General features: G+C 36.1%; 1 protein-coding gene across 1 annotated transcript; it reads left to right on the top strand.

Moving 5' to 3' along the window:
• The first annotated feature begins 1065 nt into the window (after nucleotides 1–1065).
• On the top strand, nucleotides 1066–27245 carry LOC130244856 (uncharacterized). The gene is made up of 7 exons (XM_056477408.1): nucleotides 1066–1141; nucleotides 6009–7011; nucleotides 11878–12047; nucleotides 15143–15311; nucleotides 16033–16096; nucleotides 16387–16486; nucleotides 26237–27245. Exons 1-7 carry the CDS (start codon nucleotides 1076–1078, stop codon nucleotides 26273–26275), a joined length of 1611 nt encoding a protein of 536 aa, XP_056333383.1. The 5' UTR covers nucleotides 1066–1075; the 3' UTR covers nucleotides 26276–27245.

Genomic DNA, 27245 nt, shown 5'->3' with positions numbered 1-27245 from the left:
ACTCTATTTAAAAAACATAATGAATTATTGTAATTTTTTGAGGCAACTGAAATAGACCGTGTCATTGACTAAACGCACCAACCAAAAGCTCCTTTAAAGTCAATAAAGTCAAAATGGCTGTCATCATGTCATCCAGGTGAATGCTGGTGATGGTTGAGCAGATTTTCACTCAAATGTGTTCAATTTGTTCAAAAAAGTGCTTCAATTGCCCAGAAAAGCGCTGTATAAATCCAATGATTTATCAAATAAATAAATAAATCTCCTTAAAGGAAACTGATATGTGTAATGTAGCAATTTAGTATGACATAAAAATCAGTAAAGATGCGATATTAGTTTTGTTTATAAGCAGATAATAATCATGAGTCGATGATTATATATGCTGTCCTTTATTTCCTCTGCTGAAACTTGTAGACCTACTGTCCATTTGAGTGAAGGATGGGTTTTTAAAATTACACAATTATCATCCAACTTTTGGGGTAACTTTCTGACAACTGTCATGGAAATGACAACCACATTTTAGATACATTTCAATGCACTGGTTTTGAACAGCGAATTATTGGGGACAAGTTCACTTTAACATTAATATGCTGCTGAACAATACCGGTTGAACAACAATGGCCGCTGTTTTGGTTTTAAATAATTAAAGGCCAGCTGATACAGCAAGTGAAGAGTTAACACTTGCCATGCCACAGACAGTGAATAGGAGAAGTTTTTCAGAGTTCAGTATTTTCGGAATGCCAAACTTCGAATGAATAACTACAATAATAAGCTTTGAGCAAATGAGTAACAGGTAAGCTGAAGTGCTTGAAAACTTTCCCAGAGTGGCGTGGTCACCGGATAATAGTGGCAGCTCATGAATAATTGAATTAAAGGTGAGCAGACAGGAGTTGGTCGGGCTGGTCGTCTTTATTTTGGATTCCGACGTCACTTGGTGCTGCAGCTGCGTTTAAGTTTGTCTCGCGCTGACACTTGGGAACAGCTCTTCAGGCGAATTTGCGATTATAATATGTAAAATCGCGTGATACGTTTATGTAACAGCGTGTTTATGTTTTCCACAGCTTAAAATGTAAGAGACATGCGTTCAAACTTGCGACTCAGAGGCTGGAGGTGCTCTTACCAGTCGACACCCAACATTAATGAGGTAAGAGAGAATTCAAAAGCTAAGTTTTGATTGAAGTCTGTATTGAAACCTACTTTGTTATGTTTATCATAACATAGGCTACATTTATGTCTACATAATTTCATGTAAATTGGACAGTTATGAAAGCACTGAGTGGGAAAACAACAGAATGACACAAAATATGTATTTTTTTAAGTAACTTCATATAATTGAATTAATTAATGAGTTATTTATTTCACAAAAAAACTAATGAATTCATTCAGAATCAATATAAAACAATCATGTTAATATTGATAATTGCTTGTAATTTTTTTATATAATATGTGTCAGCTCCTCAAAAAATCACACCCCTTATTTATTTATTTATTTAGGAGAACCATTCTGCTACAAGTTCATTTACATTATATAAGAAATTTATATATACATATATATATATATATATATATATATATATATATATATACATACATACATGCATACGTACATACACGCACACACACACACACACACACACACACACACACAGTTGAAGTCAGAATTATTAGTCCCCATGGATTATTAGCCCCCGTTAATTTTTTTCCCCCAGTTTCTGTTTAACGGAGAGTATATTTTTTTCAACACATTTTTAAACATAATAGTTTTAATAAATCATTTCTAATAACTGATTTATTTTAACTTTGCCATGATGACAGTAAATAATATTTTACTAGATATTTTTCAAGACACTTTTATACAGCTTAAAGTGACATTTAAAGGCTTAACTAGGTTAATTAGGTAGACAGGATAGGGTAACTAGGCAAGTTATTGTATAACGATGGTTTGTTCTGTAGAATAACGAAAAAAATTAGCTCAAAGGGTCTAATAATTTTGACCTTAAAATGGTTTTTAAAAATTTAAAACTGCTTTTATTCTTGCTGAAATAAAACAAATAAGACTTTCTCCAAAAGAAAAAAATATTATCAGACATACTGTGAAAATCTCCTTGCTCTGTTAAACATCATTTGGAAAATATTTAAAAAAGAAAAAAAAATTCAAAGGAGGGCTAATAATTCTGACGTCAACTGCGTATATATATATATATATATATATATATATATATATATATATATATATATATATATATATATATATATATATATATATATATATATATATATCCATTCATTTGTTTTCTTTTCGGCTTAGTCCCTTTATTAATCTGGGGTCGTCACAGCGGAATGAACTGCCAACTTATCCAGCATATGTTTTACGCAGCAGATGCCCATCCAGCTGCAACCAATCACTGGGAAACACCCATACACTCTTATTCACACACAAACACTACAGACAATTTAGCTTACCTAATTCACCTATACCACATGCCTTTGAACTTGTGGGGGAAACCGGAGCACCTGGAGGAAACCCACGCAAACATGGGGAGAACATGCAAACTCCACATAGAAATGCCAACTGACTTAGCCGAGGCTTGAACCACCGACCTTCTTGCAAGGCGACAGTGCTACCCACTGTGCCACTGCATATATAAAATAAGATGCATAATACTTGATACTACTAATATTCAGACCTCAAATGCACAAGTAATATGTGTTAAATTTAAAACCAAAGTTATTTAAATTATGGGTCAAACATTTATAGTGTCCTTGTTACAGTGTAGGGTAATTAAACTGTTCATTTACTGAGTAATATTAATTACTGTAGGTAGTCACTGTAGGGTTAGAGTTAGAATGAGGTTTATGATTAATTGTATGTAAGTATGCATCATCTATTTGTTATTACAATAGTGAGAATCTGGAATATGTAACAAAGAAAATTTTAAATAAAGTGTTGTCAAATTGGTGAAACAACATGGAATATACTTATAAAAACCGTCTGTTTCTATGATGTAATGTGCTCTGCTTTGTTGATAATTGTTCATCATTTCAATCTGGAGGAAAAAAATTAGTAGCAGTTTTCCACAGTTTTCTGATAGTAAGGTTGGCTATTATTATTGAAAACATTTTAGTATTATATTTACAAATAAGATTTTTTTTGTAGTCTAATGCAGCAGAATAATTTGTTGTTAATGATTTTCTTTACCATTTCTTTTTTTCCTGATGTCTTCATGTTTTTTTAAATATTCCATGTTTACCTGTTAATTGACAGTAAACGTGCAATGTTTTAATTATCATTAAACTGTACATGTGCTTATCAGTTTTTGTAAATTTGCAGAATTCTTTGCAATATTCCTGGTTGTCACTGATACTATTACTATCCCATGGTTTTATCAAAGAAACAACACTAATGTCTAACATGTTGTGTCTGTCTTTTAGCCTCAGGCTGAAATTCATATTTATGGATGGGGTAATAAAAGACCAAAAATCATCACAGTTGTATTCATAGCACCTTCAGAGGAGGATTGTAGCCTGAAGACACTTTTTGCATTGCATGTGGGGATGTTACTGTTTTGAATTAAGGCAATGTTCTAGGTTAAATAAAACAATCTTCTCAAAATAATACATGCTCTTGATTACTATTAGTAGTGACGGTGCTTCACTCACTCAAACTCCGTTTACACAATGATTTATCTCAAAAACTTTCTTGCATTTCTATGCTGAATATAAGTAATGGCATAATATGAATGGATATTGGCATGTTTAAACCAATAAAGTCAAAAATTCTTGACAACAAACCAGGGCTGCATTTCCCAAAAGCATCGTAATCTTAAATAGATTGTAAAAATGATCGTGCAACAGATCTTAATGTTAGGGCCTGTTTCCCAAAAGCATTGTAACTGAAGTAGCACTTGAAAATTGCATTTCGTAGCACTTCAAGATCTACAAGTACTCAAGTAATCATCAAAGCACTATGTGCATTTTAAGAAGACCTAGTTATGAGGACAATTGGCAGATTATACCTCTAACTTTATTCAAGTGAAGTCCCAATGCAGACATCATATGTTTAGACCATATAACATACCTATATATATATATATATATAAATATATATATATATATATATATATATATATATATATATATATATATATATATATATATATATATATATATATATATATATATATATATATATATATATATATCATAATAAATAAATAAATGAATAATAATAATAATAATAAATAATAAAGGTTTTGTACTTTATTTTTTTTCTTTTTTAAAATGCATTGATGAATTAAAGAATAAAAAGTGCAGAAAACGAACAAAAATAGAAATACAAATCTAAATAAAATGACTAAACAAAAATGTAATAAAAGAAGTTAAATAAGATTAAATAAGAAATATGCTTTAAAGACTGGAAGAAATGGGCATAAACAAAAAATAAAAAGTCAATGACTTGAATTTCTTATGCAAAACTTTGGGTTCTAGGCGCAAAGTCTAAAGCGCATGGCGCAAAAGCATCAAGGGCATGTCTGAGTCCACTTTTGCTATTTTAAGGACAGAAAAAATATGGTTGCGTTAGTCTGAAAATAGCAACAAATCGCGCCAAACACATCTTACATCTAATTATGCCAGGCATATAATAGGGGCCCTTATGTTCTTTAATCTTAAATTTATTTCTTAAGTTTAATCTTAAGTTTATTTCTAACCATTCCGTGTCTCAATCTGTAGTTAAGTCCTTTATATAGACTAGTCTTGATTGCTAATCTGTATAAGATGATGGTTATGGGCTTAAACATTGGGTATACTACTCCTTGTAAGTGTCGTTCTTCAGTTTACTTCTCCATATAAGGCTATATTTGATTCCAAAGTAGCACATATAAGGGGTTTTATATGATTGTTAAAAACATTTTTATTAACTGTAACATATTTAACCTATAATACATATGTAAAAATCATGCATATCTAACTAGAAATGCAGGAGACATTTTAGCTTGTTTTACAGAGATTTACGTAAACAAAACTTTGCATTAGATGTTCGACAGTGGGTAAAATTTGATTTTGACAATATGAGGGGGAAACCTGTGTTTTTTCAGCAGAGTGAATTAGTGGGATAAATAATTAATTGATTATTTAATGAAACATGCTGAATGTGGCCTATTTCTTCCTCACATATTACAGAGGTATTTCTGTAATCATGTGCATTGTTGCATTTATTAAAATTCTAATACTACACTACCAAATAATGTATTATAAATAGTAGAACATACCTTTACTTTGAGCTTGCTTTTCTTCCTCTGCTTTTCTTTATCTTCCTTCTTTCAGGCTCCGGAAAGATGCTGTTTAGATGCCATTTCATTTCAAATTAAAATTCGATTAAGATCGATTAAAAATAGCAACAATATACTGACGCTATATTACTTAAGACACTTTTTTCGGGTTTATATTGAACGTGAGCAATTTGGAGAGAAATGTGGAATCTGTTACGTCATTCTAGTCCACCCAATGGCTGATTATGGGTGGTGTTAAGTAAAATAGAGTGTGGTGCTGCTGTTTCTAATATCTTCTGCTTTTATTTATACTGTTATTGTGTGTTTATTATCATTTTTCTGCTATTTGTCATGTATGAATTATACAGAGCTATTCTTTTAATGAGATGTGGAGGTTATTTTTTTTTCTCACCGTCATTGTGAATTGTATCATGTTTAATGGTGTTTGTGCACTGTGCTATACGCATTGTTCATGGTTTATACGTACGCGCTCACATTCACAGTAATTATACAAGAGCAGCATTCGTGGGGCCCTAGGCGATCACCTATATTGCCTGTTGAATGGGCTGGCACTGGTCCCAGTTCATGTACTGGTGTAAATAAGATATCAGTGAACTAATCTAAATTAAATGATTTTCCCAACTCTAGATAAATCTATTACATTTAGCTAATAATTTCTTATTTATTTGATATTTAAAAAAAAAAGTTTAAGTCTTACAACAATGTTTTTATTCTTTGCAGGTAGTGGATAATGAATATTCCTGGCACCTTCACCAAAATGCTGTGACGCCATGGAGGAGTTTGAGGACCAGATGGGAGGACCCAGTGAGAGGAAGACGAACTCCCCCGTTTTTATCCTTTGATGAACCATGTAGATCAGAGCACACATCTAGTCCTTTTTTATTCTTGGGTCGGACCCGGAGTGTTCCTGAAGCTCTCCATTGCTTTAGTAGGCCACCTTTACAATCAAGTTTCTCCTCTGTAACCATCACTGCCCGGAGTTTGTCTCCTAAAAGGGACTGTACAGCTTACTCAAGCTCAACATTTCGCCCTCTAAACATGCCTGACAGACCGCCCTCTTTCAGGCCTCGCAGTGAATATAAAACCGTACACACCCTTGATGAGACTCTAGTGTCTCCTAGATGTGGAGCGGTCGCAGTGACTGTGACCGAGTCCAGCGAACAACATTGCGCTAGTAAAGACCAGAGCAGTTCCCAAACTTCACCATCCCACTACAACAGCTACACAGAGAATGAAGAGCAAACAGACTTTTCGTCCCCTTTAAAACACCATATCTTTCGCTCCTGTGCCCATCTGGAGCTCCTTCCACCCCAGCTGTCCAGATCCACTCTGTACATTGACAAATCCCTCTCAATCCCTCTTGGAAAGACTATGTTTAGATCCACTCTGTCCCTTTCCCTCAGAAAAGCATCTTTTACTCAGACCCTGGAGAAACCCAGGACAATGTTTCAGCCTAAAAGGTCCTACAGCAACTGGGACGTGGGAAACGCTGGCATTGATGGAACAGAAAGGCTGTCCCAGCACCTGAAGGATGGTGGTGGTGCCTTTAGGAGTAATGCTGGCTCTGGCTCCGACATGCTGCGTTCCACTTTAACATCATTGCCATTCAGAACAAGGTGCCACTCATCTTCTGCCGCCTTCACACTGAATGGAAAGGCTAATGATGTCTTAGGGCCTCCGCAGAGCAATCTAAGAGCCAGACAGGCATTCAGCAAGCCATCAGGTACCTATATCACCTCCCTGCTCCTCAGCAGTCATGCAAATATCCATCCTCTCTCTCTTTCAATCCCTCTCACTCTCTTGCTGTTTCTCTTATTTATTCTGTAGCAATGCTGCGACATTACTTTCGGACACACCATGTGATATCTTAGCCAGTGCGGTTTCATTTCAACATCTCCTACTCTGGTTGCACACCTTCTGATTGGTGGCTCATGAATTGTTAATGAGACGGCCTCCCCTCAAGCTCCTCAGTGATGGCAATGCATTGTCTGAAAAACTAAAAATGGCTTTGTGAAAACAAAAGAATGCACCTGGAAAGTTTCACTCTAGGGGAGCGTTTCATTGGTGTGCAAAGCCCAAGTGGGTCGGACGAATGTCACATCAAATAGGCCTGTTGATACAAATGCTCAATATAAGCATATTCTGACATTGTTTGATATAGATGCATGGTTGGACACACAGAGATGGACAGAAATTTCTTTGCAGAAGTTTGTTGTAAGTAGGATTTTGGATTTTAATAGGGAGATTCTGGCGGCACGATGGCTCAGTGGTTTGCACTGTTGCCTCACAGCAAGAAGGTTGGTGGTTCGAGTCCCGACTGGACCTGGAGACATTTCTGTGTGGAGTTTGCATGTTATCCCTGTAGTGCAAGGATTTCCTCTGGGTGCTCCAGTTTCCCTCACAGTCTAAAGACATGTGGTATAGGTGAATTGGATAAACTAACCTGGGCGTAGTGTATGTGTGAGTGTGAATGAGTGTGTATGGGTGTTTCCCAGTTCTGAGTTGCGGCTGAATGGACATCCGCTGCATAAAACATGCTGGAATAGTGGTGACCTCTGAAATAGAGACTAAGCCGAAGGAAAAAGAATGAATGATTAGGGAGACTCTTAATTTTGGAATAATGGGATGCTTTTCGAATAAACCCAAATAGTGGATTGTAGCATTTTCAATAGCTATTGTACTGTATGTTTCCACCAAAGGATGCAAACTAGACTCATGCAGAAAAGTGAAATATTGCATAAAACATTTGTGAATAAAGCACAGTTTCCGTCCAATGAGTCAAAGAAAACGAAATGATCACTTCCTGATAAACTACACCAAATATCAAAACCTTTTCTCTTATCTAATAAATTACTTGCACCCCAGAAGACAAAGACGAAATGCGATGAATGCACAGTGGCTTTTGGAGGCTCGAGACTACCCATTGAGAGCACAGATGCTCAAGACAGTTCTGAGCGGCAATAATACCAAACCATTTTGATGATAAACTTTGGCTAAGGAGTTTTAGAATGACCAAAGCATTATTTCAGATGTTGTGCAATAGGGTTGGGTCGATAGACAATGCCATCGCCGATGGCCGATAGACATGAAGATGCTGAGCCAGCATCGCAATCCTCCGCCCCGCTCTCATTGCAGCGGCAACCCGCTCGCACAAACACACACACACACGCTGGCATGCGCTGCAGTGCTGTGTATGCGCAGTGCACATCTGAGCTTCAGGCAGTCAGTGGGTGCTTTGAGCACAAAACTCCAGAGAGCAGTGCTCGTCGGGCAGTTTATCAAGGACGTACCGCTGGATCGCATCTCACTATAGTTGTTAAACATGATATTTCATTAATCTTGTCTCTATCTTACGACTCTTGGGTCTTTTGAATCTATCAGGTAACATGTCACAGCGTCAGTACACTGCCTCTATCTTTTGCTTTCACGCTTGTCCTTAGTAATTTTAGCGAAACCCTCAGATACTGTTGGTTGATTCCTGTTGGTTGTAAAACTTTTTTTATCAATCAAGTTTGTTGATGTCATAATAACGACAAAGATCACGCTGCCTATTCATGCCAGAGTCCCGGGGTAAAAAATTTAATAAATTAATATTAGACATTGTACGATGCAAAATTGGTCAACATTGCCCAACCCTATTGTGCAATGCGGTTAGTCTGTTGGTTGGTTTGTCCATTAATGTCATCTCATCGTGCTCATATTTGTTATCACATGATCCGGTTAAAACAAAATCACATGACTTTTTATGCACATGCTGGAATTTATTCAGGTTTTACATCATAGTTTATGCACTTTTTTTTCTTATAGGATCAAAAAGTTTATCCTACTCAATAGTGCGCAAAGTTTATATGAGCTTATTGAAAATGTATGCACTTCTTTGCATTTCTATTGAGCATCTTTTCATGCAATATTGCAATATGTGCAGAAAAATATGAGGAAGGAAACAGCTACTGTTTGAAACTGGTATTTTCCTTGCAGTGTAGCTACTGAAGTAGATCCATGGTCAGGATACTGATTTTTACAAAGGAATTTACTCTTTTACAAAGGAAGCGAGTGAGTGGGAGCGGCTGAAAAGAAAATGGGCTACGTTTAAAATTTCTTATGCGAGATGATGCACCATTGACTCCACATTACCTTGCATCTGTTGGCGCCTATTCTGGCTCTGTATGGCTAAATACATTTCCTCACGATGAGCTGAAGGAAAACTCCCTCTCTGCAGCACACTGATCTTTTGCATGCGGTTCGTGAGGCATGGAACGGTACAACTGCATGACTGAGCTCTGATGAACTAACACCAGGTACCACTGCAGTGAGGGCACACAAGGGCACTTATCCACAAGTCTTAGTTTATTTATGTGCCAATCCTTCACTGTCCTTTTGCAACCCTCTGCATCTGTCTTGTAAATCAGCCTGTCTCTTTCTCTCTCACTGATCCAGACATGCTTTAGTGAATAGGATTTTAACTTTTATTTCAAAGCCAATTGTGAATACAATGGCAGGGTCGTCTGTGATAATCAAGAGCTCGAATGGGCTCAATGAGAAATGCTTTAGAAATACATCATCACACTTGGACTTGGAGGATCAGGAGATAAAAAGAACTGGTATGACATTCATATAACTATGTTTTTCAGAATGTTACTGCAAAGAAAAAAAAGTGTCTAGAACTTTTCATGACAACACTGCCAAAATACAACCAGTATTATCAAGATTACATGAGTGTTTGTGATTTTGGTTCTCTAAAGAATAGTTCATCCAAAAATCCAATGTCTTACTTTTTTGAACACAAAAAGAGACATTGAAGAATATACTAGATATACATTGAAAATAAATATTGAAGAGCCATCCTTAAAGGTGCTATACATTTTTATGCAAAAGTTTTGGCACCCCTGATAATTATCATATTTGCAAGTCACAGTCTGCTGGCTTTTCAATACAGCAATTTCATTTGGATATATTTTATACCTTAGGGAAAAGGCAACATTTCAGTTCTGATACAACATTTATTTAAGCAACAGCTGCAAAATTTTTGGCATCCTAACAAAATAATGACATCAGTCTTTTGTACAGCCACCTTTTGCTGAAAAAAAGCTTGTAGATGTTCTTATAGCCAGGCATAAGTCCCTGAAGTCTTGCTGAAGGCATTTTAAACCATTCTTCCTTTCAAAAGTTTTCCAGTTCAGTCAGGTTTGAGGGGTGTCGAGCGTGATCAGCCCTTTTCAAATCAATCCATGGATTTTCAATGATTTTCAAGTTTGGTGACTGGGATGGCCATTCTAGAACATTGTATCCTGTCTGAGCATAAATTCCTTGGTAGATCTGGAACTGCCCTTTGGGTCATTGTCCTGCTGAAACATCCAACTCTGGAGTAACTTCAGCCTCTTGACTGATTCCTGAACATTGTTCTTAAGAATCTGCTGATACTGGGTTAAAATCCATGCCACCTTTACCTCTGACAAGGTTTTCAGTACCTGTGGTTGCCATAAATCCGGTCTGTCTTTGGTATATTTTTTCCAAAATGATTCAGGCTTGTCCAGATGAGCCTTTGCATACCTCAAACGACTCTGCTTGTTGGTACAATAGAATGCAGAAAAGGCTTCTTCTGCATCACCTTCCATTCAGCTGTTCTTTGTGAAGAGTGCGCTGGACTGTGGAACGATCTACAATGACATTATGAGCAGCAAGAGGTTCCTGGAGCTGTTTGGAGGTGGTTTGTCAGATATTTTTCTTGGCCTACCACATCTTTCCTTCACCAGAACTGTTCCTGTGGCCTTCCATTTTCTTACTATATTTCTGATTGGAGATAGACACTTGAAACCTCTTTGACAGCTTTTCCTTTTCCTAATTTATGTTGGTGACTTATCCTAGTTTTTAGGTCATTAGGAAGTTCTTTTATGGTTCCCATGTTGCTACTTTCAGGTTCACAATAAGGAGAAGCACAATTATCAATCAACTATCTTAAATATCCCTTTTCATGATCGGTTGCGCCTGTGTTAAGGGGGTCACTCACCAGAAGCGCCGCTCGCCACGCAGCGCCATACATTTCAGAATTCTAAACATAGGTTTCTATCAGGGTACACACACCGGCGCCACAAGTCGGTGGCTGTCCGCGGCACCCAGCCACAACTCAGGACAACGTTAATTTTTCTGCCGCGCCACAGAGCGCCATCTGATAAGTTTCATGTTAAATATCGTGTATAAGTGCGCATCTGGTGTGTGATACTTTTAACTGTCATGTGCGCACCATGTCACGGCGCCGAGCGGCACTTCCGGTGTGCGACCTGCTTAAGGATTGTTAAGGTTCACTGAGTCACTCAAATCCATTTTGTGTTGAAATCAATCAGCATTATGTGACTAAGAGTTTTAAACACATTACTGAAGCGGAATGTGATGCAGTCAGTGCTGCCACAATGTTTTTAAATAGTGAAAAGTGTACAGAACATATACAGCAGTGTAATACTGACCTGCATGTCTTACACTATTTATCAGTGTTAGAATGTGTGTTCTCATCGATGTGTAAGTGTGTTTATAGTAAGTGTTTGTAAAGTTGTGCTGTAAGGTATTAAGCTAACATCATTGTTTATCTGTACAGGAGTCCCTCAGGTGTGTCGAAGGACCCCCCATGAGGTCAGAACAGTTTCCCTCACTGCTGAGAAAGTCAGAAGACTTATTGAGTGGCCAGCTTCTCCTCATCCAACTAATTGTACCTGTGGGTCCAGGACTGGTCAGCAGGACACTAAACCCCAGTCGCTAAGCTTGAAGGTATGGATTTACTGAGGGAAGTAAGACTTACATCAGATTTTTCCTAAGGGTTTGTTTAGAAGGAAAGCATACATCAAATTCTCATGTCCGACTCAATTCTTTTTTCAAAGTCAGTCTAAACCACACTTATATGTGGTTTGAAATCCAATTCAGTTTCTTTTTTTTAGCTAATGTTGTTTTGTTCAGATAAGATTTCACATCTCATTTGATTACTGTGGAAAATACATGGTACAAAGTGTAACAAAGGATTCATTATTTTATACTTTAAAATAAGTCCTGTTTTTGTTTTTGTGTTTTAGTTTTTTTTTTGCAGAAAATAATGATTCAGTCATCAGTTTCTGCCATAATTTACAGAAGACACCCATTAAAATGTATTTCAGTTGAACAAAAGTTTATAAAAACAAACAGTCAGAATTTGAATAAGAATTTATAATTTATTCATTCATTTCCTTTTTGGCTAATCCCTTAATCTGGGGTCGCCACAGCGGAATGAACTGCCAATTTATTCAGCATATGTTTTACGCAGTAAGTGGAACATCCCTTCCATCTGCAACCCATCAATAGGAAACATCCATACACACTCATTCACACACATACACTACAGCCAATTTAGCCTACCCAATTCACCTGTCATACCACATGTCTTTGGACTGGTGGAGGAAACCGGAGCACTCGGAGGAAACCCACGCGAACACGAGGAGAACATGTAAACTCCACACAGAAATCCCAACTGACCCAGCCGAGGCTCAAACCAGCAACCTTCTTGCTGTGAGGCGATCGTGCTACCCACTGTGCCACTGTGATGACATTTATAATTCAACAAAAATATAGATTTTAGATCTGTTATATTTCACACATTTCATGTTCAAGCATTAGACACTTTACTTGCTTTTATGCCGAGTTCAGACTGCATTATTTTAGCTCTGATTTTGACTCGCTGAGAGGTTTTGAGAAATGGTGGACAAATGCCTGAAATCACAGGCAAATCGGTGCTTGTTCGTAAGAGTAATAATCGCACAGTGTGAACTATCGAAGACGCTGATAAGTTGCCGACACTTGTGAGACCTCAACCTGGACCTGTCGGCGATTCAGATCATGTCGTGTGAAACGTGTTCTAATTGAAAATAACATCAGCGACTACTTACAGCGAATGAAAGAGCAGCGTCCACTAACTGCAGGCCAGCGGGAGGATGAAGGGAAGTTGAAAGTGCTTCTTTTTGGTCTATTTGGACCCAAGAAATGGAGGAAAACTAGTGGAAATTTGGCATTTGTGTCTGTTTGATGTGTCATCTGAGCAATATCACAACTGTGTCGTAAAACAAAAAAGTTTGATTGAAATTGCTAATTCCCTTCAAAAGCCAGGTGAGCAAAATAATTAATAATACTTAAGTATATTTCTACCCCACCAAAGTATTCTTTCTCATTATGTATTTAATAACAAAAGATATACTACGTAACCTTGTTGTTTCCATGTCACTTCTTGCGTGTTTGGTTGTGAGAGGTAGTTTGTGGACTGCACCAATATTGGTGATTCTTTCTATTGTAAAGTCATGCAGTGTGAAACCCCCTATCACAGCACCGACAGAATGCTTCTCCAGATAGTCATGCAGTGTGAAAACATCTGTGACATGACTACTTTGAAAATCGTGCAGTCTGAACTCATCATTAATATGCTTTCTAAAATAATTGTTTGAAGCAGAAGCTAAAGTGCAATGTCACTTTTTTATGTTTATAAGCCGATACCTATATTTAAATTATGGATGCTATTAAATTGTATACTATTTTGTATATTAAAAACTAAAAATAAAATCTGTTGTTTTATATGCAACAACTGAATGTAAGCATATTAATTTAGAGCATAAAACAGATATTGTCATCTGCAGATTTCAGTAAAATTTTAGTAAATTTTCAGTGTTTGTATAGAATAATGTTGAGTGTTAGGGTATTATCACACCTGCCTTATTTAGTTTGGTTGAATCGCACTAGAGTTAATTTTCCCTCTTGGTGCAGTTCGTTTGGGCAGGTGTGAATGTAGCAATCACACCAATTGTGGACCAAAAAAAGCGTACCTATTCGTACTTTCAAACAAACCCTAGATTGGTTCGTTTGTGGTGAGAACATGATTCGAACAAGAACAGACCCAACCGCAAAAAGTACTGCGTCTTTTTTGACTAATCCAGCTGCCGTAGTGCGATGTGCTGTGTATTATGGGATGTGGAGGGAAAACACTTTTTGACAGTGCTTTACCAACAATTTTAAACAGAGAGAGAGAGGGAAAAACATCACCTGATGGATCGTTGGTAATATTTCCGGAAGGTGACCATGTCGCAGTTTAGCTAAATTAATTCACGCCTCCTCCTAAAGTGACTTGCGATGCACCTTTGCCGTTTGCAATGCATTAAAACATTGTTTTCTAGCTGCAGCCACACTTCATTCTTGAAATGTATAGAAGTGATGTATGCAAACTATATAGTATACAATGACCAGGGATACAATCAGCCAGCGCAGTCGTCCCTCTATAGTATAAAAACGACATTTTGTGTCTGCCGGTTTGTTCACTTGAGAGAGTTCCATTGGCATTTTCACACATGTTAATTCTGACCAACTGAAAAGCAGTTTAGGAAATACGTTCAAAAACATCTGGCCAATGAGTGATGTGGGTTTTGTCAAATGACTGCATTTTGGTTCTTTTCATCTGGTTTGGGCCAAAGCAATCAGTGTGGTGTGAAAATGACCCAAAAAGGGCAGAAAAATGCTACAATGTATTGTTTGTGACCATTGGTCCGGGCCAAATAAACCCAACCACAGATGTGAAAGCACCCTTAGATGATAAAAAGGTAATATAAATGTAAAAACTGGCAAAATTATCATACACAAATATATATCCCTCATTAAAATACCTCTGATATAGAAAAATGTCTAGTGTATATCGCAGATGCCTACTTAAAATCAAATAGAATTTTTGTCTCAAGTCCTCAGTGAATCAAGTTTTGCTCGAGTTTACTTTCTAACACCCAGTTGTGATAAATCTTAAATATACACTCCAACATTTCTACCATGGAACAAACCTTGTGTTCATATCCAAATGTGTGTAGGAGGCCCTTGAGCTGCTTCGGCCAGATTTCATCTCTCGCTCTCAGAATCGGGTGCGACGCTTGGAACTGAGGGCCAGGGAGAGGCGAAGCTTACAAACAGCTGAATTTATCATGGGCGTGGAGACTGTTAATCGAAGGCGGAACTGCACAAAGCCACACCCACTAAGTGGTAAGATAGTCTGTTTTCATTAGCATCCGATGCACAGTTGAAGGAGCTGCAGTACTACAGATCCATTCCTGCAGCAATGCAGGCCATTCAATCAGGTATCCAGCAGGAGCAGTACATTACTAGCAATGCGTCAATGCAGCAAATGCTTGCAAAATGTGCCAACAGTGGATATAAATGTCATCATCTTCAAAGTTTTAGGGCAAGCACACTGCAGTAAGGCATGTTATTGATGTCATCACAGAAAGACCCAATGCAGTGAAATATTTGGTGCATTAGGAAAAATCAGAACAAACTTGAATGGATAAGCTTATAAAGCAAACAGATTCAATCAAGATCTCAAAAGACCTCTGCATGTTTCATTGTGGCCCTGTTGAGAATGAACAATGAATCTTAAAAAGTACATCAAATACATCCTGTTGCTCCTGCAGTTTACTAATGCCCCCTATTGGCTCCAGTGTGTTTCTACAAGTCACTGTAAAAATGTTTTGATTCTAAATCTATTGTATGTGCAATTGCAACACTTCTTTGGTAAGCTTATAAGAGCATTAATTGGAAAATTTGATTTGCTATCAGTAAAGTCTCAGACTGACCCTGACTTTCTTTGAAAATAAAAACAAAAACTGAGACTGAAGAATTAAAATGAACAGTTAAATATTATGCTCTCTAACGACCTTTCCATTTCACTTTCATCCTTTATTCTCCTGCTGAATGTGTTTTCTAGATAACCTTTTCAAACCCAGGGACAGAGCCATTTCAGGCAAGGAGATGCAATGGAGATCCAGACGGTGAGATTTTTTATATACACACACTTGCAATCTTACACACACACACTTATCAGCGTAAGAACACAATATGACCCCTTTTTGATAAGAGCAGTGTTTGCTTATCATTCTGCTGCAATGAAAGCCACCAGATTAGATGAAATATAGTGGATAAAAGTATCTATTGACATATATCAAGATATTTATTTGTGTTGCTGTATGTTTGGGTAAAGTGATGGATCTCTTTCTTCTCCCATCAGCAGAAGCTGTTTTCATGTCATTATGCGTCCATCATCCTCAGTTTGTGCTTGCAGGATTTACAACAAACTCCCAGAGGTGACCAAGAAGAAGGAGGAGGAAAAGAAGCGGCTGGTGACCGAAACCAACAGGCTGAGGGCAGAGGTCTTCAAAAAGGTAAACTTGAGAGGGATAGTTCACCCAAAACAGAAAAAATAAAGACTTTTTGGAAGTTTCTAAAATGCCAAGGCTCTGGGTTAATGGTAATAAAGTTGTAAATAATGTTAAAGTTCTACCACGGACTGGTCGTTTCAGACCAGAATTTCATTTCAGATTAAAATGTTATGCTTAAGAAAAAACATCAAATGCATATTGGATGCCCTGAGGATGAGTAAGGCCATATCAACATGCACATGGGTATTTTTATAGGGAAATTTTCACTCAATCATTAAAAAAAAAAAAACTTCACCCACATGAAAATGTAAAACCATGCTATTATGTGTTGTCAACAGCATTCCAAACCAGTATGTGATGATATAACCTTAAGAATAAAGCTGTAATGGCCAATCAGAAACCTGGAAAAAGAGATAACGACAAATAATCTGATGTCAAAAACTGAGAAAATGACATACATGCTGACATCATGAGGCAAAAGCTCCTGCTTCAGATTTGAGTTTCAGAAAATCTTCACCCTTGCAGGAGCGTCCAAAAAGTTTTCGTTTCAGTCACCTGCATTTGAATGTGGACAAACAGCTAAACAACAGAAAAAGCTGCAGGTTTGAAAATATTCATTTTCTTGTTGACAGGACCTAAATTTGCCAAAAGAAATGTTTCATATCTTGGTGAACTAAAAAGCAAAGAAAAAAGTATTGTAATATTAAGAAAAGGCCTATTTTGTGTTCCAGATTTTCAGAGTTAGTTGGTTAGTTTGTTTCTTAGTTGATTAGTTAAATGAAAAAACTTAAATAATGAAATATCCAGAGGTCTAGTTTTGCACATAAGACACATCTAGTTACTCCAAATTGTCTTTTCAATTTTATTAAAACAAATACATTACTGCCATGTAACAAGCGATTTATTTTTATTTTTTTATTTTTTATTATTATTTTTTTTACTCCTAAAGCATATTTTGTTTCATAAAGTCAATTAGTGGTATCCTGTTGTGCAGAGAGCATGTCAGGTCACTTATTATGGTTTCATTAAATAAGTGTGAGATTTGACATTGCAAGGTGGTTTTGATATTATTCAAATTTGTCCAGTTGATGCCACAGGGAGCCCGAGAGCAGAGGTTGCAGCTGTGAACTCTTATAAACTCCTGTAAGCTTGGTTAAGCTCTGTATATAGCACAGCTGTTGATTGGAGAATGATTGGAGAAGCCATTGAAGGCATAGATGTGAGAATGTACCTTGAAAAGCTGCAAGTGAAAAGCATAATCAAACATTTTACAGACATGCTTCTAAGAACAGTTTAATAAAATAAGTACATTTTCAGGACATATGAATGCAGTCATGTACGTAAGTAGAATGTAATTAAAATCAAGCTCAAAAGCTTCAAAAGGATAGGAATATATGTATTGTATAGCAATTGACTCTTTTCACAAGACTGTTTAACAGTCATCATAATCTTAAATCCTTGACAGTTTTTAATATTTAGATTTTTTTTAAATGTATGAACATTTATATGCATTTATGAATGTATTATATCATCTTTGCGTCAAATAAAATAAAAAAAACAAATTTAAAAAACCTGCTTATGCGAAGTGTTTCTGATGCAGCGTCTATGAGGCTGAGAATAAAATTGACGTTATTCTCTCCTCTGGCTGTTGCCATCAGTCTCACACTATTTTTTTTTCCTTTTTCTGAAAGTCTTGATAACACCATCGTGGCATTTTTCTTTTATTATTTCAGCAAATAGGATTGTAGAAAAACTATTTGTTGTACTCTCCCATTGACTGCGCTCTAAATTTACCCAACTATGACACCTTCCGCTACTGAGAAACCCGGAACGTAAATAGGGATCTATATGTTTCCACTGCAATGTCTAATGATTTTTTAAAATGTTTTGTTGGTGTTGTTTTTAGTTCAGTATATGTTTATACTATTAATCTACTTTCTTAAGTACATGTATATAGAGCAAATGGTTTAAGTTTGAGGGCTGAGGACTCCCTACATTGACTTTGTTTGTAATTTATAACATTGACTACCAAATAACACACAGCACTAAGTAACTCTGACCACGTTAGCAAGCATTCTACTTTTCTGTTTTGAATTATTTAGACAATAAACAAGCATTTACCTGGAGTGTTCAGAAGCTACTATATATTTTGGGTTCATCCTTTATCCATTTAAAATTATTACAAAATTATTCCCAGCATAATTATTAGCATGTGGATCAGCCAGAGCAGCTGTGTTAATGAACATTCTGTCACTGACTCTGTGACATTGCCACACACTGGATCAGAAAGAACCATGTTGGGATTCAAACTCGGGTCGACACAAAGCACACAATCACGCAGCATGTCAGAGCGCTGCCCTTGAAATTCAGAATGAATTACGATCTTTTTAAACTACTTAATTGAAACCTTTGCTCAGCTTTCTGTCTGCCATTTAGTTACTTAAATAATGCAATGGCTTCATACAGACTGCAGCTAAATTTTATTGTTAACTGATATTTTAATGCTTAACTATGTTCTGTGGACACATAATTATGTAATTTATAAACAACCCCATTTTACAACCAAAGTCCCGAAAAATTCAGGAAATGACAACCACATTTACAAATATTTCATTCAGTATTCACAGGCTGTGCTGACAATATATATATTGATTTTTTTCTTATGCATGTAAGAAATCTGTTATAAGATGTCACAAGGAGTGAGGTGCATCTTGATAGTAGTTGTTATGTGAAGGATGCTGAGAATGGCGTTGAGGATCCACGTGCAGTTTATTACAAGAATGGTCAGGCAGGCAAAGGTCAATCACAGGAGCAAACTGGTACATACAGAGCAATCTAAAGTACAGGCAGCAATGAATCAAAACGATAACAAAAGCCAAGGGTCAAAACACAGCTAGGCTAAACAAGGAAAACTGTATCATAAAACCACGGTCACACTGGACTTTTCTCCCCATAGACTTTCATTCATACACACGCGAATGCGGAAACGAAAGCTTGTGCGACAAGTTTTGCAGTTCGCTGCATTGCAAAGTTCAAGCTTGGTGAACTCTGACCTGCGAAAATCACATCACTTAAGACCAATCGAAGATCAAAACATGACCTCTTGGACAGAAATTTTAAATATGGACCAATCACTCACTTTTTTTTATGTCTAATCATCTTGTTTAATCCCACCTCTTTTCGCACTGCCGTATGACAGAATTTTGCAGTCACAAACTCTAGTGTGACCGCAGCATAATGCTCACTGATAAACAAAACTCAGCAAAGTCTGTGTGTGCTGTATATATAGTTTGTGAAATCAGTCCTTGAGCAGCTCCCAGTTGTGTGTGTGTGATCCAAAGAGAACTGGTGTGTGTGAGTGTGTGTGTGTGCGTGCGTGCGTGCGTGTGTGTGTGAGAGAGAGAGAGACAGAATTTGTAGTCCATATAGTGACAGAGGTGTAGTCCGGGTGAAAATAAATGTTCTCTAGTGATCTATGAGGGTTAGATTGCTGGTGATCATGACAGTGCACAAACAAATACAAATTAAACAAACAAAAACATAAAAATAACTAACCAGTAATAAGCATTAACTCAAATACTTTACCTTGAAAATAAGTCACTTGCCACAAAAAAAAAACAAACTAACAATGATTTACACCTGCTTATTTGATTAATTCTGTATCATTTAAGCTCAAAGATAATAAGTGTTAATAAGTGTTACTTACAGCAAGTGGAGTTGGCAACACAACATAAGCTCTCTGTGAATCAGCCTTCCAGTTCAGAAATAAAATACAATGCCTCTGTTCATGATGTTCAGTAGACCTTAAAAGTGTTGACCAAAATTACTCTCTAATAACTGTAGATTCACTTTAGCCAAAATAGCAGATACCAAAGTGCACAAGATACATGAACGGTGAATAACATGTCAGTCAATTGAATCAAATGAATCATGTTCCAAGCTCAGGAAATTCACTTTTAAATGTAAATTTTCTTGTTTCATCTGGAACTTCCCAGTGTGCTTGTGAACTACGTTGTTGTTGTTCTATTTTAAGATATTATTAATAATTTAAAATATCTTTTTTGGAAGTTTGCTCATGCCTCATAGTTGGTCTTGTTGAAATCCATTAATCTCAGTTGTGGACAGGGACAGACTTAACCATTAAGCAAGGTAAGCAGCTGCTTAGGGCACCAGGGAATTAGGGGGCCCAGACCAATGCCAAGAAACCTATATTAATCATAAAGCTCTCTTATAAATTTTCTATCATATATTGTAAAATCTGTCTATAACCATTAAGATTTTAACATTATTACTTCTTTTCTAAACTGGGGGCCCCATTAATAGGGAAACATTTACATGCAAATATTAAAATCTAATCACAAATATGGCTAATTAACTGTACGTATAGTCTGTGAACTTATTGTATTTGATTTTACATTAAGAAGATAATGGTGCGATTATATTTATATATTTATGTATAATTTATTCTATATGTTTTAACATACAGTTTATTTACCAAAAAAATAAAAATAAATAAATAAAATCTACAGAGGAAAAATATCTATAGAGAAAGAGAGTTTCTGTTTCATTGCTAGGGCCCCATACCTGGAATTGCTTGGGGCCCTCAAATCATTAAGTCCGCCCCTGGTTGTCGACTTAGCATTAAAATTAGCACTTTAAAGAACATTTCAGATTCAAAATTCAGCATGAGAATATGTGATTTATGTTGAAAAACAAAATGTGAAAGCACATTCAAACAATGTTATCCTTAAACTTGAAAACAGCTATTCTAAAAGCCCGTTGGAAATTGGTTGAGGAAATGCAGAGTGAATTAGCCTTCCGGACTGGCCTACAAATTGACGTCATGACCGAACAGCTCTTTTACTTTGTGCTGATGCTGTAAGAGCGAACTCTCTGAAGTGATCCTCCAGACTGACCTCTAATGACCCCCGCAAGGACAAACACACCTGAGGCTTTGGTCTCCTAATGCGATCTGTCACAACTGTCAGCCCAAGTGTACTAGTGGAGAGGAAACTTGCACTGCTCTGTGAAAACCTTCCCTCTGGATAGAAACAGCAGGTGCTGCTTGTTGCCAGACTGTCTGATCTCACCTTGCTGAACTTTTACCTCCAAACTGAAGTATCAAGTCATATAGAAAGGCTCATGAGGCGGATTCGTGCTGAGTGTCTCAACAGTGCTTCTCTAAAATGATCATACATATTGCGACCTGACTGTTAAATTTAACCTGCTTTCAGGGGTACTTTACCTGAAAATGAAAACTCTGTCATCACTTTTCATCCTTGCTCTTCAATATAAAGGCAAACAGTGGTCAACAAGTAGTTCCATAAAGAATCAGTTGTAGAACATTATTATAAAAATGTTCTTATATATTTCATAAAATTGTCTTCCCTTTAAGAAAAGAAAGAACTGTTCACTGAAAGACTTTGTGGAACCCTAAATGATTCTTCTGTACACTGAAAAAAATGATTTGGTCACTTAACTTAATTAAGTCATCTTGTTGCATTGACTCAATTAAGTTGCATTGACTTAATTCTCTAAGTTTTCTCAACTTAAAATGTTTAGTTGACAGAGTTAGATAATTGACCCAACTACTTATTTCAAGTTAACTGGACTTGCAAAGTTTAGTTTTAATAGGTAAACTTACATTATCAAATTAGCAGAACTTGCCAAGTTTAGTTTAAATACACTTACATTTTCAATTTCACTGAACTTTATCTAGCAGATTTTCTCAATTAGAACAGAACAGTAAAACAATGCAATACATTACACATTTTATTAAAGGTCTTTACTCCCAATTAAGCAATTACGCATAATGTACTTACAATATTATAGTCTTTACATAGTATTTTGCTTAAATATTTGTTTACTGTATGCATATAACAGGATATATTTGGTAAACTCTTACCTGCAGTAAGTCAGTGTTTCTCTAGGAATGTGCTTCAATCTTTAGAATAAGAAAATGCCATTTATGTGAGTTTTTGTAAATATTTCTTTTCTTAAATATTAGTCTACTGTAAACATGAAAAAAGATATGTTTAATGAAATCTCACCTGTTGTATGTCAATCTGGCCTCTGGGAATGCGCTGCAACCTTTAGAATGAGAAAATCAAATTTGGGTAAATTATTATAAATATTTGTTGTTAAACAATATGGTATATGCCGAGCTAGTGTTTTTCCCATATTGATAAACTTCCGGTGACCTGTTATTGTGAGTTTTTTTTTTCCATTTTATACAGTTCCTTTTACAGCACCGATGTTGTAATGTAATTCAAATACAATCAGTTAAACAGACTTTGGCATTCATTTAGTTGCTCAAGCGTAAAACGAGACAAAAAGCCGTTTGCTCGCACGTGCCCGTCGGCATCGGCAGGCTAGCGCAGAAGCTCCATTGAATATACTGGGGTAAAATAAATGTTCATATTATAAAGACATGGTGGGGAAAATGTTATTTAATGCAGTGCTTCTTGTACAATCTGAGACCCACTTTATATCGGATATCACTTAGCCAGTGGAGATCGCTGATTTTTAAAGAAAACAGACCTTAAACGCACTGATTTTGCATTGGCATACAATTCACCGAAAATGATTAACCCAGGTTACTGGCAAATTAAAAGTCCTATTAGCATGCTTCATCATATACCCCATTGACTACTGGTTGATAAATATCCCACGTGTCTGACTTCTTCTGATGTTTAACTGGCAGTTGGCAAGCTGATTTAATGGTGCATAGTCTGCCACCTGCTGAATTGGAAGTATGGGTCGCAACTTAAAGGATGCTGGTTCAGCATGTTTTTCATGAGTCGACACATGTTCTATTACAGACTAGTTGATACAGTGAAAACGTCCTGTTGAAAAAACTAAAATGCAGAATAATTTTTTACAGTGTGTACACTGTTATTCACCAACATTAAATTTGCCTGGCAGTGCATAGATCCTGCATTTTGAAGTTATATAAGTTTAAATAGAACAAATCAGAGTACTTACTCATTATTTGCAGTCAACAAAGTCCATCTCTAGACTTTTTCTGGCTCCTGGAGTGATCAGCACCTCGTGCAACAAAATGGTGACTGTACTAATTTTGTTAAAGGTGTACGTAATCATGATGCATTCTAATAGAACCTATGTTTTTTGGTTATATAACCATGTTATTTTAAGTTTTCCATTTCCCTTCAAGTTGAGGTTGTTACAGCAGAATTGCGGCACTGCAAGTTGATAGGAAGTTTTGACTTTTTTACCTGACTAAAACTATCATTATTTATCATTATTTACAGTGTAGTATTTCTGTTATTTTCTATTTTATTTATTTATTTATTTATTTTAATGAATCATAATGTAGATCATAAGTAATAATTAGATCATAATAAGATCAGAATTTTTTAAAGATCATAAGTAGTGGACAATACTTGTGCAGCACAGTATACTTCAGTAATCATACTTTAGCCAAAAGTACATTTAAATCATTATTCACTGATAAATTTGACATGCATTCCAGTCCTTTGTGACAGAAATAGCAGTTATTAAAATTCTTTACAATGTTTATTTCACAAATTGCACTAAATTAGTTTTTGTGCTTGCTATATAGACATGTAACAGTTTAAATAGCAAGCACAGAAACTAATTCAGTGCAATTTGCGAATTAAACATTATCAACTAGCTCAGAAGAAATTGTGAATAATACCAAATCTACTGTATGACCCAAAAGATCTAAATAATGCCCACAAGTTATATGTGCTACTTTTATGATTATTACTGTATCTTTATAGAAGCTTGAAAGCTCCAATTGATCCTTGACCTTCTTTTTATTTACAAGTTTAAGAAATACCCACTCATTTACTACTTTGTGTTTTATATAGGAAAACAATTTGACAGTGAGGTAACAAAAGCATAATTTTTCTCCAGCAAGTAATTTCTGAATTTAAGAAATCAATTGCACTCTCCCCGTCTTCCAGCAGATGTCAGTGCAGTTCTTCAAATCAATCTGTCTATTGAACTACTGTTTGATATCCAGGGCCCATATTTATCATGGATCTGAGAAATACTCATAAGAACAGTGGTGAGAATTGAAGAGTATTTATTTATTTGTTTATTTGGCAGGGACAGTGTCAATTTAATTAGCATTTTCTGCAAATGCACCAGAATTAGCCAGAATGCTATTTTTCATCTGCTGTCCCTGGACAGATGTTAAAATTGTCAACATAAAAAAATACAAAAATTATACAATCAATCAATCAATCATAGATGAGATAGAAATAATTATGTAGATCTTAATAAAAAATGTATACTGTATGTACAAATTAAACTAAAAACACCAACTTTTTGATAAGAATAGTTAAAACACATTTAAAGAACAAATCATTAAAATGGCAGGCACAAGATGAAACAAATTAAAAGAGGTACACAAATTCTTGGCACAAAGCTACACTTAGAAGTTACTTGTTATGCATCTCAGTTGTAATTTAATTGAAGAGTAGTAGTAAATCTTAAATGTCAATCTTAGAGGTGATTCTGGATAGATCACAACCTACTGTAGGCATGGATCAATAAGTGAGTAGATTATTTAAGACTGTTTTCAGAATAATTCATATTAAATGGTGAATCCTTAATAGGAACTTACACTCAACACACATCTGACAATACAAAATTTAAGATATCATGATATAAACATGACATTGAAAAGGTGGCAACTGAAATAAAATTGATTTACTGGCACAAGGTTGTACTTGTGCCCTGCCTCCTGCGCACAATCTGAGAGAAAATTTAGATTTATTAGTGGTAGCAAACTGAAGAAAAGACACATTAAAAAAAAAAAAAAACTTTACACAAGGGAAGCAACAAACGGCTGTCGCTTTTTTGCAAAGTAGAAATTGATGCTGATCACAACTCTTTCAGGGCATCCCCATACAGTTAATAAGATCACTAAAAATCTTTCCCATGCAGTTTTGAACTCCACAGCACCATCGAGAGACCTCTCGAGTAGTCTTAAACAACTGGGAGATTACGAGTGATCCTTAGCTTTAAGAAATGTGATAACTTTTATACACAATTTTATAAGTAGAAGTACATTTCATGCATTTTCAGCACTTAAGTCTTGAGAAGCTTGATAAATACAGGCCCTGATTAATTTCATTCAGCAGTGATTCCTTTTGCTCTTTTCAATGACAGACACAACCCTGATACTTACGGGATGCTTTTGAAACAAGGAAGGATTGTGTCAACAGTAGTTTCCCTCATTTTGAGGTTTAGTTTGTTAAATCACGACAGCTTTGATTGCTATTTTGGGTTATTTATTTGCTAATAGGATAATGCCTGGTATGTAATAATAGTTAAGGACATTAATAGTGTAGATATATTAAAGGGATTTAATATATATATATATATATATATATATATATATATATATATATATATATATATATATATATATATATATATATATATATATGATCTACACCAGGGGACTAATCTGACCAGAGAGCAGCATTAAAGAGAGCCAAGGACAAGAGAGCAAACCAGAAAACCCTATTAATAAACGGGAAACAGCATGATGGAGCACAGATAGCAGGTTATCATTGCTCCTGGGGGACATCGCCACCCAAGGGGACAGGCGGGAACAATTCTGGGTAATCAGTAGATTACACAGTTACTTCCCCCTCATTTCTCCAACACTTGACCTGAGTGTGAGTGTGCTCTGAAGAAGAGGCTGCTCAGATGGTTGCAGTTCTGCTAAAAGTTGCCTCTCCTGTTTCTCCACAGAAACTTCTGGATCAGATTCTTCAAAGACATGGTGACTGAGGGAAGAGCCTGTTCACAAGATTCGTATCCCTGCGCTCTTCTTGCCTGAGGCAAAGAACTGAAGACGAGCAAAACCTTTGCAGCTCCCTCCTGAGAGCAGAGCTTGGCTTTCTGATGCATTGTTCTAAATATGAAACACCTTTTACTGGACCTGCATGAGGTGAATCCACATGATGTATGGATGCACGTGTGTGTCCATGCTGTGTGATTGAATGAGCATGTTTGATAGTGCAGTATAAAGCCACTTACTGTAGTGTAAGACTCTAGACTAGGGGTGCATTTAGGAAAACAATAATGTAGCTTCCGGTTTAACTATCAGAATATGACGTATTGTTGGATAAATTAACTAATGGCTTCACTAATTAACTAATCTTTTGTTAGTGATGCCATGCAAAACAGGGAGTGATAACTTTTGCTCAATATAATGTCCGTGATTAAAATAATGTCATCTTTTATCTGTAAGTAATGAACATGATCTAAGCCTATAGAATGTAATGCTGTCTCTATGGTGATACACTGGCAATGAGAACTTATATATCAATAATATCATATATCATTGCTATTTGCTTTTTATTTTGTTATATTAAAGTGTTAGTTCACCACGAATGAAAAATTCTGTCATCGTTACTCATGCTCTGGTTCTTTCTTTGTTTTGCTGAACACAAAGGAACATATTTGGAAGAATGTCAGTAACAGATACTTGAGTGAATGGGTTTCTGTGTTCTTCAGCAGAACCAAGACATTTTCTGAAACAGCCAGAGCATTAGTAAACCATGACAGAATTGTATTTTTTAGATAACATATCGCTTTATTGCTCTGTTGTTTAGTTGTGGTAGCATGTACTGGTCGAACAAAGATTGCTCTGTAATTCTCCTAACAAACAAAATATGTTAAATGATAATTTGTATGAATGACAGATATAGGGCTCTATTTTAATGATCTAGGCGCAAAGTCTAAGGCGCATGGTGCA

The sequence above is a fragment of the Danio aesculapii genome, chromosome 17 (assembly GCF_903798145.1).
Source record: "Danio aesculapii chromosome 17, fDanAes4.1, whole genome shotgun sequence".
NCBI lineage: Eukaryota > Metazoa > Chordata > Actinopteri > Cypriniformes > Danionidae > Danio > Danio aesculapii.
Note: the sequence above shows the minus strand (reverse complement) of the source record. Positions and strands in the feature narration are given on the sequence as shown.